Here is a 14,936-nt window from a genome sequence, read left to right as displayed (position 1 = left end):
AAAACAAATGTACTTGGGCTGAGGCCCAAGTACAATAAATAAATAAATAATAGACCAAGCAGTTTCATTATTAATTATAAAGAAAAATTGAAGTAATGTAAGATGTAAAACTACACTCAATGGTCAATGATACGAGAAGATTTAAATAAATTATTTCTTCAAATGTTTTACTTTGTCAGTTTTAAAATGCTTGAAAACTGCACAAAATAAATCTTTTCAACTATTCATCAGACTGGCTGGATTGATACGATACATTCCCAGGATATTTTGTAAGTCTCTGTCTTTCAAAACAGTGTGATTCAGTTCACCGATTAATTTCATCTCACTAATCAACAGTGTGCCCTCTTTGGAAAGTTGCGTCGATTTGCAGAATTGTGTACTAATCTTTGCATCCACCCTATACGGTTATCTTTAAATGCAAACCGAAATTGTTGCCTGTGTCACCAGAAGTTTGTTTGCATCATTGCACATAAAATCATCATAGAGGGCACACTGCCATAACATTTCACTCACCTGAACTGTGAAGACATGTTTACACTTATTGCAGATGAATTCCTTTTCAAATTCCAATAATTTCACAGTGGAAGTCCTGATGACAGTACCTGTTGATGTACATAAATCATCAGATTTCTGCATGTCAATATGAATTTTCTCTCAACCGTATATGTACAATCAATCTCATGAATCAATAGCTGGGAATGGCTGTTTTATGTTTCTTCAAGTTGATGTGTTTACCTTTTGGTGCTATCCTTCCTACTTCCAAATCATTGTCACTGAAATTAGTACTAGTATCAGTATATTCTAATATCTGACAAAAACCAATTCATTATGCACAACCATACATAATGAATATTCATATTTAATAGTGTTATCATAATTCAAAACTAATGCAGATTTATTTTCAAATCTATGCCACACATTATACAGAAATTGTGAGGTATTTAGCAGAAACTGATGAGACAGTGAGTAAGAGTTTATTGGAATTTGGATAATACCACTCTGACTTGTTCTGGTAAATCTTACCAATGATTGACAGAAATTTGCCGATATCTGATGTCCTGGGTAGAGTGTCTCTGATCAGTTCTGGACACACTGGGAGATTTGTCAGTCTGGCATGAAGATTACTCTTCAACATCTGGGATAGATGATTACAAAAAAGTTACAGAGGGAAATGGTAATGACAGGGTGTGTGATGATGTGGGACAGAAATAGATTCAAATGACAGTGATGAAAGATGGAAGACAGATTGTATTGAGCTAGATGGTAACAAGTATTTCTGAAAATCTTATACATTATGGCTCAGTAAATGTGTCGGGAGATATTTGAAAGCCACTGGAAGGCTCTGTTCCATGTGAACTTTCAATGCTATTTGTGTAGAATTCCTTAATCATCTGAAATGTTACTTCCACATTTGACTTCCATTTGACATTTTACTTCCACACAAACTGATTTTGATTCATTGCATCTGACTGATTTGTGACATTCTTGACTCTACGATGAAAACAAAGCATTAATCAATGGAAACAGAGTCTACTCATTGTGAGTAATGCTAAAAAGATTTGTAAACTAAGAATATTGCAATCATCATGTTGTGAGAAGGTAAATGAAGACAAAGCTTTGGCAACATGCTCTACTGTCAGGTTTATAAATGAGATGAAATGCTAACTTTCTATGATAAATTGGAGATACACCGTACACACTAGTAACCATAGCAATGGTATGATAGCCTCTTGTGTCATTTTGCTGGCAGATCGTATCGGCCATGAACACTGCAAATATAATAAAATTTCAATAGTGTAATTATTTTATTTTTTGCAACACTCACCATTTCATTCTGATCAGGGTGGTCCTTGTAAGTTACCATAGCAACAGATTTCAATGCAGAGTCAAAAATGGGTAGCAATTTCAACGGATGAGACAACAATAGATCACTGGTTTCCATGTTGCTTTCAAAGAGAGTCATCACACTGTGAAAAAATAGATCTATTGGTTTACTTTCAGAGTTGCTGCTAAAGTGAAAAAATTATTAGAATATTAAGATTTGTAAGGAATGTGACAGAATGTCAAGAGAATACAAAGGACTATGTGATTGACATAGCTTTGTACCAGTCAAATGTAAAACGTAGCCATTCAACAAAATGGTACATCATGAAAATATTGTGTACAATGATTGACATTCAGATGATGGCATGCCCTTCCATAATAAATTGTATGTGTAGTGGTTGGAGTGGAACTTTAATAAAAGGCATGGTATTCCACAACCACTGCTACAAGGGAGTTTTCACTGAGGAAAAGTAAATGTCACATACCACACACTCTAGTACGAGGCTAACGTAAAGAGATTGGTTGAAATACCCAAATTGACACAAGCAGTTGCTGAATACTAGCTTTGAAAAGCAACTATGGTTACAAAGCAAATTTCAAAGTTGAGTTAAACACTTCCAATTCATGTTTCTCTCCACTTCTAAGCTTGCACTAATTCTTTTAACAGCACCACCAACGGTTAAACTAAGAAATTCAGCTTTGCATTCGCAGACTTTAATGCAAACAAGATATCAGATATGTAAATTTTAGCCAAAAGCTACAGAATTCATTTGATGGAAAATCTACAGACAACTAAAAGTGTCATAAATTTTGATGAATTAATTCTTTTGCTTTTTCATAACTGTCTCATCATCATCCTATACACAGACTAAATGGCATCAGCATTGCATCCTATCATGACATGAAACCTGAGTTGATTTTCACAGACAACATTTGAAAGTTCCCTTGTTCTGAGAAATGTCCGATCCATACTGTATCAAGATTAGCATTAGAAAGTAACTTACTCTATCTTGACTGCATAGTGAGCTGTGTCATCATCTTCAAGGAGGACATTCACAATGTCTTTCTCGTGTTGCTCTTGTATGTATGACTTGAAGATACCTTTTAAAGAAACAAAAACAAAGTTATCATCTTTTGATGATTAGAAAATCTACATAAAATTTCTAATATCATGTTTACTTTTCAAACAATTTATTAGAGTAAGCATCCATGTTCAGGCAAGTGTCTGCCCTGATTTGTCACAGGGTTTGGGTGAATAGGAAATGAATAATTTTGAAATGTTTGTTGTGTGTGAGTCTTATTCATCATACATTGTTATTGCCTTGGTAGAAGTTTTCTTTAGATATTTGGTAGCTGCTTATGTGTTTGACCGTAGATAGTTTCTCTACTGTCTATGGTTTGACATCAGAAAAATATGATTAGCAATTCTGAACAACATAGCATATGTCACATTTTTATGCCTTTTGTTCAATGGCAATAAAACCGATCATATGCGAACAGGACGGGTTGGGGTCTGGCTAAGCGGGTATCCCCCTAAATTCTGAGGAAAGTTACATTCCCTGGACCCTAGGCACTTAGACGGATAAATAAAGTATGTTTAACGTCACATTTATTTTACATCTCAGATGCATTGGTATTTGGAACACGTCAGCAACATTCAAATTCTTTGTTGAAATGTCAAACACTTGTAAAAACAGCAAAGCAAACACCTGCAGCAAGCTAGAAAGACCATCGCCATAGCTACCAAGATATACAGTTTTTATGGACAGAAATGAGCAGTACAAAATACTGAAATCACATCGCGTCGTCAAGTAATCAGATTTGGTTTGCCTTGAAACCTTTATCATGTGGGATTAAAACAGGCAGTTGTTAAATATGGTTGGTTAAGTGCAATTTCCGGAACACTGTCAGGAAATGTTGACCTCAGTGTATCTTGACCTTAATGTGGATATGACAAGGTCTAAATATCTTAGTTCTATTCTTTGATAGAAAACTCAGAAAATATCAAAGGCATTATTCATTTCCAGATGATAAAGGGATCATTGATGAGTCGGAAATTGACTTAAATTATAGATAGATGCTGTGAGGCTTAATTTCCAATAATAATCCCCCGATGTGTTCAACAAATCTGTCATTAATCTTACATTTGGAGGAAATTTGAAAGTCAACCCTCACTATGGAGCATCAAGATACCAGTATGAGAAACAAAACTCTGAGTGATGTGATGGCTGAACTATCTGTATAGTACGTTGAGAATTAACTACACATTTCTACATGTAGATACTGTACCATTCATAACAATTGGAAACCATATCAAACCAGAGTGTTGAAGACACAAACACTGAGTTCCCCCTTGTATGGACAAAACATACTTTTAGAACCCTTTATAAGCAATGTATAGCACAATGCTTGCAGGGATGTCACAGCAATGTAAAATATAAAAACTGGGAGAGAATGAATAAACTTTATTGTCCATGTTCATCTGCAATGAGAATTTGATTCAACCTTCCATTAACTCAGCTTAAAAGCAAATGACCATTTCAAATGTTAGATATGTATATGATTGACATCTACAGTATATAGCGATGTAAGTTATGTAAATATAAAGACTGAAGTTTGCAGTTTGGGATAGGAAATACAGATTTGTCACAATAGCAACAATAACATGAAGTGCTCACTACACCATGGTAAATCTGTACTGCTATACAGTACTAAATGAAACTTGTGTTCTGTAGGAATGAGTCTAGCATTCCAAACTCATCTTTAGCAACAAAAGTCATAGATGTAATAAACATGGTATACCGATGGTGTCAGAGACAGCAAAACATTCACTTTCAAATAAAGTACAATGCTCCTAAACAGTTGTATAATTTCCAAGTACCCTACAGTTGTATACAGGTACATTGTAATAGCACTAATTCACACATTTTACTGGTATAAACAGACTGATCAAGGCTGATCACTATTCTAACACATCAATTACAGAGATACTCAAACACACAGCGATTGCACAGAATACTCAAACACGCACAAACTTCATCATTTCATTTCTCCGCTACATGTATGCTGTGAGTACATCAACTAATTTCAAGTATGCCCTCTGCAGTTTCCACGGATACAAAACACAAATCATTTTGAATTCAACTCTGAGAGTCCATCTGGCCCGTTTGATGTATTTTACATTTTGCTAGATGAGAATTTCAACCACTGTGTTTGATGTAGGACAATGGCATTAGATTATCAATGTGAAATAAATAGTACAGTTTACAGTGAGATGACAGTTTTGAATTATGTGTGTTATAAATATATTAAAAATTGTCCAGACAAGCAAGATATGTAATCACAGCTATAAGGACACTCCACTTTAGTAAAATGCACCCTGGGGATAGATAGTTTGACTCTCAATTTTTTTCAACACTTTTCTGCTCTACCACTGTAATCACTGTAATGGTGGGGGCTCATTTAAAAGCGCTTTAGAATAAGAAAAAAATTTGCCTGATTTTCTTGAAAATCAATAACCTTAATTTTTCCCCATAGAGTTAACACAGTGATGATTGCCATTTTGAATTTCAAATATCAGTACATGGTAGGTAATTTGCATGGAGACCCCTGATTTTTATTCTTGGTTCCGTAAGGTATATTGTTAAAAGTTTCACTGAAGAAAGTTTGAGCAAAAGTTTAAGCCTTTCACTTTTGAGGCACTTACTATCTTAGGTCAATTTCATAAAGCTTGTTCTTATCAGTATACCTGTAACATTTATCTTGTTTCTACGGTACATGCACCCGGTACATGTACTTCCAAGCTTTTCAAAATTTACCAAAAACTGAACTTCAAACAAATGTTTGCAACATATCAATCATTCTGTGCCTATTTCCAAATTCAGAGTGCTTTTTAAGTATATGGCAGACATCTCTGAAATATAGCGCATTACCGAGGTTATTTACTGTACACAACTGTATCAGCATTTCTTCTTGGAGTGCAGTATTGTCAGCAATTTGGCAAACTATGCCCTACCTGTGAAATATGGTTGCAGGGATAAGTCTAGAGTTACCCAAAGTCTGACACCATATAAATATCAAAATATAGAGTGAACTGAATGAATTGACTTCAGCATTATACTCTGGCAGTTTGTTGCGTAGATCATGGGGTGAAGGCAAAGATCATCAGCCAGTAATTGCTGCCGAAAAAAGCCAAGTGACTGGGGCCAGTCTAGGATTAGGGGTGAACAATTTGATTTCTGGGGGGGGGGGGGGATGGAGGAAATGGGTGGGGCAACAAATTTTTTTTCCCATGACTGTGACAGCAAATTTTTTTTTCTATTGTCAGTCCTGCATCAAATTATTTTTTCTGTATGCAGTGGCAAAGCAAATTTTTTTTTCTCGCTTGCCAATTTTTAATAGTCGCGCCAGCGGCTTACTGACTACGCATGCGCTTATTCATAATATACTATGCGAGTAACCGGAAGTGTACCCTTCTTTCTCTTCATGGGCGCCGCCATGTGTGGTTTTTTTGAGTACTCGTAAATAAACAAATACGAAACAAATTACTATTATATAACATGCCTTTTATAAAATATACCTCTTTTATTAGCCAGTAAATGTTATTATACACCTTGTCGCTGATACAAAGTATCGTTGATATAGATAAACGGAGAAAACTGTCGTGCATATGAACGGGGCCATACGCAAAGAATGCTGGGATTGAATTATAGAAGAGCGCCCCTGTGTCAATAATTAGATTCAAAAATTGCAAGTTTTTAGACGGAACGCTATAGTTTTCAGCTTGCAAGTGGAAGGTGGGCAGTGCGGTTACCATTGCAATGATATTATTGCATAATACGTCCCTTGTTTAACGCCATAGGCTGTTATCATTGTAAAAATTGCCAATTTTTGTCCAAAATTTTTACACGCTACAGAAAATCTATACCTGCCCTGCTGCAGGGTTTGACGTCGTGTAAGTACGTGAACTGCTTTCATCAGAGGGAAACTGGGCATAGTTGTCATATAAACGTTTATGAAGTAACAATTACAGTTTATCATGAATCAATACAAATAACATTGCCAATCTTTAATAACCCCTGGCGCGACACCAAGGGCTGAGCCCTATATAATATTACAATATGCTATACATACACGTTATTGGTTCACAACCGGATGTTTAATAACTTGTTGTGTTCATGGTTCTGCTATTAAAATTTTATGTACAACAAATAACTAGTAAAAAACCAGACTGACAAACTTGACCAGCTGTACTCAAGCTGTGTAGCAGACATGGAAAAACTCAACAAGAAATCTGCGTCATACCAAGAAAGTATGGTTTTCTACCACTCTCTACACGCAAGGTCAAGGCAGTTGTGCAAATGGTAAATGAGAAAATGGCCACCATATCAGCTGTGCATGAGAAATACAAAGAACTGTACGGAGCTAGCCAGCAGGCAGCAGCCAATAACAGGAGAGCTGCTAACGAAAAAAGAAAGAAGAAAAGAGCTGCGATATCAGCATCACTCAATACCAATCCACATGTCAAGGCAAAGTGCCGAAGAGAGATGGCAAAGGACATCCACTCAACTGACATTGTCACTTTATTCAACAGACAAGAAAGGGGAGACAAAGGTAGTCATATCAGCAGATTATTTTGAGTGATGACTTTGTTTATGTTGGAGTAATATAAAAATGCATATAAAAATCACCAATATTAACGCTTTTGTCCCTTTCCAAAGTGAGAAACCTTTTAATCAAACACAAAACTACTGCAGACAATTTTTAATAAAAATAACAATTTTCCTTTCTTTCAATTTTCCTTTCTTACAGGTGCTCAGCAGGTACCTGCATGTACCGAACCAAAAAGATATGGGATCTGCCTACTGTCATCCATGAAGCCACTGCCATAGTCTCCAGTAGAGTAATAGTAGCCTGGTTAAACCAGACGGCTGATCTGTTCCATCCACTGAACAGATCAGCCGTCTGGTTAAACCAGGCTGATAGTGACTAGTATAGAAGTGTAGTGATCATACAGTTGTGAAAGTCAGTACTATAGCTGTGTTTATATAAAATCAGTACTGTCAACTTCTCAGGAAAGAAGTCATGTTTTACAAAAGTTGTGTTGTATTTCATTATTTGTTATTGTATTTTCATTGCAAGGAAAGACATATATTTTGAGAATAATATATTGCTTTTAAAAGTAGTTCATTGAATTGTGTCGTTTGTTTTAAATTTTCAGTAGATACAGATCACAGCAAGTCCAATGGTTCCCCTTTAATACTGACTGTGTCAATGCTTTATTGCAACATATTTAAAACACTGTCATCACAATGAAACTTTGAACATTGTGTAGTATTGAAGTTTATTTATATGCCAGATTTTTTACATCAGGATTCACTCTAAAATATTGAAAATATTAGTGCCGCCGTATGCGGCCGCCCTCCAGCGTTTTTTTTTAAATCAGTCCCAAACTTTGGTGATTTTAGCACATGGCGACAAATTTTTTTTTCTCTCTGTCTGTTGGAACAATTTTTTTTCTCAAGCCATTGTTGGATCAAATTTTTTTTTCCGTCCTTCACCTGCCGACAATTTTTTTTTCCCCAGATCCTCCATCCCCCCCCCCAGAAATTAAATGGTTCTCCCCTTATGTAGTCCAGCGATGGATAACATCTAACCATATCATATACTTCCCAATTACTGTATAAAGCAGTACACATGCTGATGTCCACTGACAGCTTACTACAGGGAACTGTTGTACATTTTAACAACTCTAAACACATTTGACACTTTCCCTGATTTCATCACTTTTTTTGTAATATACCACTTCCAACAGACTATTCTATCTACAATTACGACATAATTTGTTGAATAATTTTCAAGACGACTTAAGTCTAATTTATCGTCAGAAAAATACAATGTACGTTAGTTAAAGTCCTCTGCTGACATGTGTTGTACACAGTTCACAGGAGAAAACAAATGGATTGTGAAACATTGATTTTCAGGTGGAATGCGCCTCTGAGGGACAGATGGTCAGACTCTCAAATTTCTACAATTCTTTTCTGATCTACCACTTGTGGGGGCCCATTTTAAAGCTCTCGAAACTTTCACCATTTTAGTTTTCAAATATCCAAAATTTGATTTCCCTCCCATAGAGGTAACACAGGAATGGTTGCCATTTTGAATTTCAAATATCGCAAAATGTTGGGTAATTTGTTTCGCTAGTTCCAAACTTTGCATGGTGACCCCCGATTTTTATTGTTGATTTGGTAAGACAATGGGTTGAAAGTTTCATTGAGGAAAGGTTGGGGAACAGCCTACTACCTAAACATTGAATTTTATGAAACAATGTCTATACAGGGGTCAGATTGGTGACAAAGATTGAAAATCAGAGTTATTTCATTTAGGCATCGCTTTGATAGTGACTGAAATCTATATCAACATCAGTTACATGAAGTTTGTACATAGTCTTATCAGACACCAACTCATCACATGTGTTCAATGTATTACATGATTCAAAGCAGAGATTTGATTATATACCAGTATGTATAACATGGTAAAACTAGATCAGAGCATTGCAAAGCATTGTAAAATGTCTCTTGAAGCTATATCTATTACTTTTGAACTGTTCATGAAATGATTTTCTGAACTCTGTTGCCTTCCATTGTTTGTATACAAAGTGATTTAGCATTTTGAAATGGACAGCAGTAGTCGCTGTGTCATTCAAAGTGAACACAGGCATGACATCTTTGCCTTTTGTCCATATAAAACCACAGTAGCTAATACATGTTACAGTAGTGATATTTATTCAGTACTACAGGCCATTGGCCTTAATGTACAATGTATCTTCACAGTTTATAAAAGAACATGTAGTCACTTGAGATGATATCTCACATAAACAAAAATCATTTTTTCTTTTATCAAAAACATGTCATCAAGAAGATTCTGGCGCTTTTTGAAAGAATGAAAGACATACTTTCCTAGGTTTTCTAAGGTATTTGGATTTTCTGACTGTAATAGTAAGAGGAATTTCCATTTACTTGCAGGTAAGTAGAAAAATTGACAAATAAATCTAGATCTAATATTCTCATATTTTGGACATACCAAGAGTAAAGTGATATTCATCCTCGATACAATTGCAACCAAATGGACATAATCTCTGTTCACGTAGAATGCCAAGTTCTCTGCCCTTCTCAATAAGGAGGCAATGTGATGATAATCTAAGACGCGATAATGCATTTCGGTATATAATATTTGGAATACATTTAAGATACTTTTCACATGTCAAGTGAAGTTTAAATTTAGAGTAGGTACATGTAGATAACTTTGAACTTTGACATATCTCAGAATGCCACTTTTAGTAGCTAATACATATCACCCTACTGTGCCCTGGGAAAATGACTACTGATCAAAATACTTGGCAGTATACATGCATGCATGTATCTTACTTTCAACATCCATGTAGTTATCTTTTGTATAATGATATCCACATTCTATTTTCCATGTGACTAAACTTTGTATACCCCGTCAACTTTTTGAAGAAATTAATCAGATTCAACCCTTTTCCTGCCAAGTCCATATTTCACCACCAGGTCAAGATTGTTAAAATTAATGAAACACAACGTATTCCATACGATGTATTTCAACATAATACTGTACATTTGAAGGCGGTTGAAAACATAATACTGTAAAGTTGATTTTTTTTGGACAAAGATGCTATAACTTACCAAGCCAAGTGGGTGAAAATACGTAATGTTTTGGCTCAATACCGCTTTTTACTGACTTGGCTGATGGGGAAGTGATACAGTTATTACTGTCTGGCAGGAAAAGGTTTAAAATCAAATTTGAAAGACCATTGTTGATGACCTCTTCTACATGTAACATGCATGGTCACTTTGCTGTGCTAAACAAAGGTTTGTCCATTTTAAAATAGACTTTGTTTCATTATTATCAAGGATTTCAATTTTTTCCCAACCGCGGAGTCTATATCACAAATTGACAGATACTGATTGTCAAATTGTCTGTAAACACATTACTTCCATCACATTGTTGTCATGGTCATTTTCAAAGACCTTCCATACTATGACTTTAGCTCTCTGTGTGAAGTAATGTTTATTCCTGGTTTGTCTTTTGGAATTTAAGAATTAAAGTCATTAATGGTTCAGATAATACTACAAACTATATCAGCAAATAGAGGAAATAACACCATGGTATTTGTGTTGTCCCATCACAGATGAACAGTAAGTGTCTATCTCAATTAGTTAACACACTTCAATCACTAGGTAAGCATAATAACAGATTAAAATTAATCAGGCCAGTAAGGAGACGCTACATTGTTGTGTAATAAATTAATTGGCTTTCTGATTGAGATGATGTGATTGTTGAATGTACAAAGAAAATAGTTTGGTTTTATCCAATCTCTGCTGTGTGTATTCACTCCTCAACTATTAAGGTAAAAAAATAAGTGTTTGTTTCCCATCATAGGCATCTGACATGATTGCTGTTACATCAGGATTTTTACTTTATTTTTAAACCAACAATATCACACCACAGAATGAAAACAATGGAAAATGCTTACATGCAGCAGTACGGTAATTCTGGGCAGATAGTCTATGTAGCCGACACGAACATGGGGTTACACGAAAAATATGTAAATGAGAAGACAATAATAGGTGACACGGGCGTCTGCCCTCTTGGCAACTTACTTGACAACTGGAAAGTTGGTGAGGCCCCCTGACAGCTTGCCAACTTACTTACTTGCCAATTTTCATGAGTCTAGGTTGGCACAGGCCCCTGCCAACTTGGCAACTTACTTGCCAACTTTCAGGGGTGGAAGTTGGCGGGGACCTCTGCCAACTTGCCAACTAACTTACTTGCCAACTTTAATGGGTGGAAGTTGGCGGGGGCCTGTGCCAACTTGCCAACTTACTTGCCAAATTTCATACAGGGAAGTTGGCTGGGGCCTCTGCCAACTTGCCAACTTACTTGACAACTTTCATTCAGGGAAGTTGGCGGGGCCTCTGCCAACTTGCCAACTTACTTACTTGCCAACTTTCATGGATGGAAGTTGGCGGGGGCCTCTGCCAACTTGCCAACTTACTTGCCAACTTTCATGGGTGGAAGTTGGCGGGGGCCTCTGCCAACTTGCCAATTACTTGCCAACTTTCATGGGTGGAAGTTGGCGGGGGCCTGTGCCAACTTGCAAACTTACTTACTTGCCACTTTATGGGTGGAAGTTGGCGGGGGCCTCTGCCAACTTGCCAACTTACTTGCCATCTTTCATGGGTGGAAGTTGGCAGGGGCCTGTGCCAACTTGCCAACTTACTTACTTGCCAACTTTCATGGGTGGAAGTTGGCGGGGGCCTCTGCCAACTTGCCAACTTACTTACTTGCCAACTTTCATGGGTGGAAGTTGGCGGGGGCCTCTGCCAACTTGCCAACTTACTTGCCAACTTTCATACAGGGAAGTTGGCGGGGGCCTCTGCCAACTTGCCAACTTACTTACTTGTCAACTTTCATGGGTGGAAGTTGGCTGGGGCCTCTGCCAACTTGCCAACTTACTTGACAACTTTCATGGGTGGAAGTTGGCGGGGGCCTCTGCCAACTTGCCAACTTACTTACTTGCCAACTTTCATGGGTGGAAGTTGGCGGGGGCCTCTGCCAACTTGCCAACTTACTTGCCAACTTTCATACAGGGAAGTTGGCGGGGGCCTCTGCCAACTTGCCAACTTACTTACTTGCCAACTTTCATGGGTGGAAGTTGGCGGGGGCCTCTGCCAACTTGCTAACTTACTTGCCAACTTTCATGGGTGGAAGTTGGCGGGGGCCTCTGCCAACTTGCCAACTTACTTACTTGCCAACTTTCATGGGTGGAAGTTGGCGGGGGCCTCTGCCAACTTGCCAACTTACTTGCCAACTTTCATACAGGGAAGTTGGCGGGGCCTATGCCAACTTGCCAACTTACTTACTTGCCAACTTTCATGGGTGGAACTTGGCGGAAGCCTGTGCCAACTTGCCAACTTACTTACTTGCAAACTTTCATGGGTCTATGTTGGCGGGGGCCTCTGCCAACTTGCTAACTTACTTTCTTGCCAACTTTCATGGGTGGAAGTTGGTGGAGGCCTGTGCCAGCTTGCCTACTTACTTGCCAACTTTCATGGGTGGAAGTTGGCGGAAGCCTCTGCCAACTTGCCAACTTACTTACTTGCCAACTTTCATGGGTGGAAGTTGGCGGGGGCCTCTGCCAACTTGCCAACTTACTTGACAACTTTCATTCAGGGAAGTTGGCGAGGGCCTCTGCCAACTTGCCAACTTACTTTCTTGCCAACTTTCATGGGTGGAAGTTGGCGGGGGCCTCTGCCAACTTGGCAACTTACTTGCCATCTTTCATGGGTGGAAGTTGGCAGGGGCCTGTGCCAACTTGCCAACTTACTTACTTGCCAACTTTCATGGGTGGAAGTTGGCGGGGGCCTCTGCCAACTTGCCAACTTACTTACTTGCCAACTTTCATGGGTGGAAGTTGGCGGGGGCCTCTGCCAACTTGCCAACTTACTTGCCATCTTTCATGGGTGGAAGTTGGCAGGGGCCTGTGCCAACTTGCCAACTTACTTACTTGCCAACTTTCATGGGTGGAAGTTGGCGGGGGCCTCTGCCAACTTGCCAACTTACTTACTTGCCAACTTTCATGGGTGGAAGTTGGCGGGGGCCTCTGCCAACTTGCCAACTTACTTGCCAACTTTCATACAGGGAAGTTGGCAGGGGCCTCTGCCAACTTGCCAACTTACTTACTTGCCAACTTTCATGGGTGGAAGTTGGCTGGGGCCTCTGCCAACTTGCCAACTTACTTGACAACTTTCATGGTGGAAGTTGGCGGGGGCCTCCGCCAACTTGCCAACTTACTACTTGCCAACTTTCATGGGTGGAAGCTGGCGGGGGCCTCTGCCAACTTGCCAACTTACTTGCCAACTTTCATACAGGGGAGTTGGCGGGGGCCTCTGCCAACTTGCCAACTTACTTACTTGCCAACTTCGGGTGGAAGTTGGCGGGGGCCTCTGCCAACTTGCTAACTTACTTGCCAACTTTCATGGGTGGAAGTTGGTGGGGGCCTCTGCCAACTTGCCAACTTACTTACTTGCCAACTTTCATGGGTGGAAGTTGGCGGGGGCCTCTGCCAACTTGCCAACTTACTTGCCAACTTTCATACAGGGAAGTTGGCGGGGCCTATGCCAACTTGCCAACTTACTTACTTGCCAACTTTCATGGGTGGAAGTTGGCGGGGGCCTCTGCCAACTTGCCAACTTACTTACTTGCCAACTTTCATGGGTGGAAGTTGGCGGGGGCCTCTGCCAACTTGCCAACTTACTTGCCAACTTTCATGGGTGGAAGTTGGCGGAGGCCTCTGCCAACTTGCCAACTTACTTACTTGCCAACTTTCATGGGTGGAAGTTGGCGGGGGCCTCTGCCAACTTGCCAACTTACTTGCCAACTTTCATACAGGGAAGTTGGCGGGGGCCTCTGCCAACTTGCAACTTACTTACTTGCCAACTTTCATGGGTGGAAGTTGGCGGGGGCCTCTGCCAACTTGCCAACTTACTTACTTGCCAACTTTCATGGGTGGAAGTTAGCAGGGGCCTCTGCCAACTTGCCAACTTACTTACTTGCCAACTTTCATGGCTGGAAGTTGGCGGGGGCCTCTGCCAACTTGCGGACTTACTTACTTGCCAACTTTCATGGGTGGAAGTTGGCAGGGGCCTCTGCCAACTTGCCAACTTACTTACTTGCCAACTTTCATGGGTGGAAGTTGGCGGGGGCCTCTGCCAACTTGCCAACTTACTTACATGCCAACTTTCATGGGTGGAAGTTGGCGGGGGCCTGTGCCAACTTGCCAACTTACTTGACAACTTTCATTCAGGGAAGTTGGCGGGGGCCTGTGCCAACTTGCCAACTTACTTGCCAACTTTCATACAGGGAAGTTGGCAGGGGCCTCTGCCAACTTGCCAACTTACTTACTTGCCAACTTTCATGGGTGGAAGTTGGCGGGGCCTCTGCCAACTTGCCAACTTACTTACTTGCCAACTTTCATAAGGTGGAAGTTGGCGGAGGCCTGTGCCAACTTGCCAACTTACTTACTTGCC

At 39.3% G+C, this 14,936-nt stretch overlaps 1 protein-coding gene across 1 annotated transcript in view; it reads right to left on the bottom strand.

The window, feature by feature from the left end:
• Positions 1-14,936, bottom strand: part of LOC139119635 (DNA helicase MCM9-like) — a 52,215-nt gene that overhangs the window by 14,371 nt on the left and 22,908 nt on the right. Inside the window, 4 exon segments of the mRNA XM_070683498.1 lie at positions 514-602; positions 1,024-1,135; positions 1,826-1,967; positions 2,829-2,925. Coding sequence (XP_070539599.1) covers positions 514-602; positions 1,024-1,135; positions 1,826-1,967; positions 2,829-2,925 — 440 coding nt within the window.

This window comes from Ptychodera flava, chromosome 1, assembly GCF_041260155.1.
Source record: "Ptychodera flava strain L36383 chromosome 1, AS_Pfla_20210202, whole genome shotgun sequence".
Lineage (NCBI taxonomy): Eukaryota > Metazoa > Hemichordata > Enteropneusta > Ptychoderidae > Ptychodera > Ptychodera flava.
This window is presented reverse-complemented; position numbering and strand designations above follow the sequence as displayed.